The following is a 3,407-nucleotide window of genomic DNA, read 5'->3' as shown; positions in this document are numbered from 1 at the left end:
TGACTCCCTTGTTGTCACCTGGAATACCACGCCTTTGTCTGCGCGGTTCATCTCGTCCATGGTCTTGCTTGGTCTTCACCCGTTGTAGAAGTTCTACAACTTATCCTCTAGTTCCGTCCTTTACTTTGAACTAGTTCAAAGTGATATGCCCTTGGCTCGCAGAGGGGCTTTTAGAACAGGGTTAATTCAAGACTGGTATTTCTGTTAGTTTGTGTCGTGTCTTGTCTCCGACTGGGACAAGAGCCTAGAAAGAAAGAATAGAAAATAAAGTGTAACTTCAACTCAAGCTGCAATGGCGGTCAGCATCCTCAGGCCGACGCCCTTGTCAATATCTCCGGGATTGTAGCTCCCCCGGTCGAGTTCGATGCGCAGATCGCCTTTCGAGCCGAATAGTTTGCCCATGGTCAGATTGAACCTTGATTGTACTGTGGGTGGAAAGAAAATGTTGAAATGGACGTCACGAGCAGATCTGCTGACTTATTTAGCCCGCCGGGGATTTTCCGCCCTGTACAAACCGTTTGTGCAACTTAGCTTTCAACCTAGTTTTGATTGGTTATTATTCAAGTGTAGACCTTTTACTGCTGGTAAAGTAGTATTATTTAATAATACATGTAGTACTTAAAGGGTGTACAGGTGCAGTAAATTAATTTGATTCCATGCGCTTGAAAACTGGGAAGTGCGTTCTTGGCTACGCGAAAAGTTGTCGCTGCGCTTGATTCACTTCCCAGCTGAAAAGATTTAGCGGACGTAGTGGATATAGGATATAGGATATCCACTACGTCCGCTAAATCTTTTCAGCTGGCACTTCGACAGAAAAGCTGCACAGAGGAGTTACCGGCGGAGTCGGTATCATAAGGTAAGGTAAAGTTACCACAAGTTGTGCACTAAGTGTGTAAGTGGACAAAATTGAGTTGCCAAATGCAATCAGTTAAGTCATTTAACAGTGCGAAGCAAGGATCGCTCTGACCCTACATTCATTATTTTTTTCGTTATCGCTGGGCAGATCAACCTTTTGTGGCCTTGGGCTGATGTCGGCGGTGTCAGCACTGGACGACAGAGATCGATCTTATTGTGAAGCGATTATTCTCAGCTCTTGGTCCGGAGTTGTCACTTACTACTTCAAAGTACATACTACCGGTAAGTGCTAGTGCTAGTTGGTCAACGTATGTGATACTGGTACTTGAAGTGCAGCCCAACACAAATGCTCACCAGATTGTGTCTTTGTGTAGTAGTGCCGCCGAGCTTCCCTCAAGTTGTGCCTTACCATTATTGGCTCCAGCTTCGAGACGACATCGTTCGAATTCGTCGATAAACGCGAAACCACCCTCGAATGCAAGTTTTTATTGGAACCCAAGTCTCCACCGATATAGTATCACAATACAGGAAGTCTCGTCAAACATGAGACCGTGATAAACAAGTTGAGAATGAACCGAGTTTCTCGTCTGTAAGTGACACTTTTCTAACCCACCACTTCACACTTAAGCGGGGATAGCTGAAGTTAAGCCTCTGTCGCATCAGAACACTTCCGCTTACATGCCGCACCAGTTTCCGTCTTCTGAATCAGCTTTTGTTAACTAACCTTCACGTATTTGCCATTGTCATTGAAATGCTCTGAAATTGACAGTCGCTATGTCGCTCGGAAACGCGGGCCAAGGACTGCCATCTCCCATCGGAGAGCTAGTTGGACGCACTCGATCATCCAGAAGTACGAGCTTTGGCGAAGCGCTGGCGTAATCCCACCGATAGTCACCTTGCAGTCCTGGCCAAGCTGCTCGAATTGAATCCTGCAAGTACAGAAGTCAGCGGTTATTAATAGTTTGAGCCAGACACGATTAAAAGAGACCTACCAAGTCAACGTCTCTAGCCAGATCTCACGTCTGCGGTCCGTAGTTGTCGATCGAAGTAGATCTTGCACTTCCACACTTCCATGTCGCAGTCCACGAGTGATGATGAGGTGACTAGCACCTGTGGAGACTCGAGTCACTAGAGCCATCGTGCTTACTGATGGAATGTCCGTCTTCTCGGACAAGACGCACGAGGCAGCATGGTCGTAGCAGAAGAGAACGTTGTCGCCGTCCACGCGCTGTACGAGACGACACCGGACATTCATGATCGGTGCGAACAGCTTCTCGGTACGAAACGGGTCCAAGAAGACTTCCCAAGTCTGGTTAGAGACGAACCGAGCCGACTTGCCTAGTATCAGCTTCGATTTCCAGTTGGAAAGTCCGACCGCTTTGTCAAGCGCTTCTCATTCCAACCACAGATCTCGCGTGCTCGATTCATGCTCTTCAAGACGCCGTAGCTCGGCGTGATGACACCCAGTGACCTTTTCAGCTCCGTCTGAGTCAGACGGTCTGACAGTCGGAAGTTGTAAGCGGTTTGAAGTAAGATGAGTTAGCTAGATACAGTTTGTGCTCGCTATTGAGCATTTGTTGTAGGTTGGTAGCAAGAGCAGAGGCTCGGCGGAATTGTTTGCGGAGCTGAGCGTTCTCAATCAGCAGATCATTCCTTTCGTTGGAGAGTTGAATAAGCTGCTTTTCTTTCTCGTTCTTCCCCACTAAGGAAGTCTCGGTTTGTTGGCTTTGAAGAATTCGGCCACGTTCATAGTCTGCAAGAATCTTGGTGAGCTGCTCTATTTCTGCGTGGAGCTTGGGGATCCTCTCCTGCAAGTAGTGAGAAACTGTCAGCGGCGGCATAAGCCCATGTTCTTCGTGAAGCTGTACAAACCTTTTTCCTAAGGTACTTGTTCCTGTCTTTCAGTCGATTAGCCATGCGTCGTCGCTCCTCTCTCGACTGAGCAGTGATGGCTGCAGTGTTGCCATCGTCTTCATGCATTGCACTGGAGTCAATTGTGTCGGTATTATCATTAAGTAGCTGCTCGCTGTCTGCCGGGAATGTGTCGACGAAGGCCAGGATATCACTGAGGAGGGTGTCGTCATCGCATGGCGCGGTAGGGACTGACATGGACAAGAGGTTTAACTTTGATGAGCAATACATTTGCGAATGTCGGAACGAAAGTGAAAGTGGCAAGATGAGCCAGAGCTGACTGTCAGTCAGTGACTGACGACCGCTGCGTTGAAGTCCCTCGGACTCCGAGTCGGAGGTGAGCTCCCATAAATGATTATCCTGGGAGAAAGGGGCATTTCCAAAACCAAATGGTCTGGATGCTGAAAATAACCATAAATCCAGAAGGTTTATTATAGTTCTTTACAGGGAGGTAAGTTCTCTGATGGACGTGGACATACTAAATGCTACCCCCTCGCGATTAAGTACACCTTTCTTAATCTTAACATTCAATACTGACTGCTCCACAAACAATTCACAGAAAGTAATACAGTACAGTACTGCACCCCGTTTTCGCGCCCTTGGACCTTTGATAAACTTCCGGATGTGATGCTCATGAATCC

At 47.5% G+C, this 3,407-nt stretch overlaps 1 protein-coding gene across 1 annotated transcript; it reads right to left on the bottom strand.

Annotated features, from left to right (window-relative positions):
• Positions 1–1,627: 1,627 nt before the first annotated feature.
• Positions 1,628–2,964, bottom strand: PITG_17416 (uncharacterized protein; the record flags this gene model as incomplete). The annotated part of the gene is made up of 5 exons (XM_002896687.1): positions 1,628–1,784; positions 1,848–2,154; positions 2,259–2,326; positions 2,407–2,663; positions 2,728–2,964. 5 exons carry the CDS (start codon positions 2,962–2,964, stop codon positions 1,628–1,630), a joined length of 1,026 nt encoding a protein of 341 aa, XP_002896733.1.
• Between the last annotated feature and the right edge of the window lie 443 nt (positions 2,965–3,407).

This window comes from Phytophthora infestans, genomic scaffold (assembly GCF_000142945.1).
Source record: "Phytophthora infestans T30-4 supercont1.54 genomic scaffold, whole genome shotgun sequence".
Classification (NCBI taxonomy): Eukaryota; Oomycota; class Peronosporomycetes; order Peronosporales; family Peronosporaceae; genus Phytophthora; species Phytophthora infestans.
The sequence above is the reverse complement of the archived record's forward strand: the minus strand, read 5'-3'. Positions and strand labels throughout refer to the sequence as shown.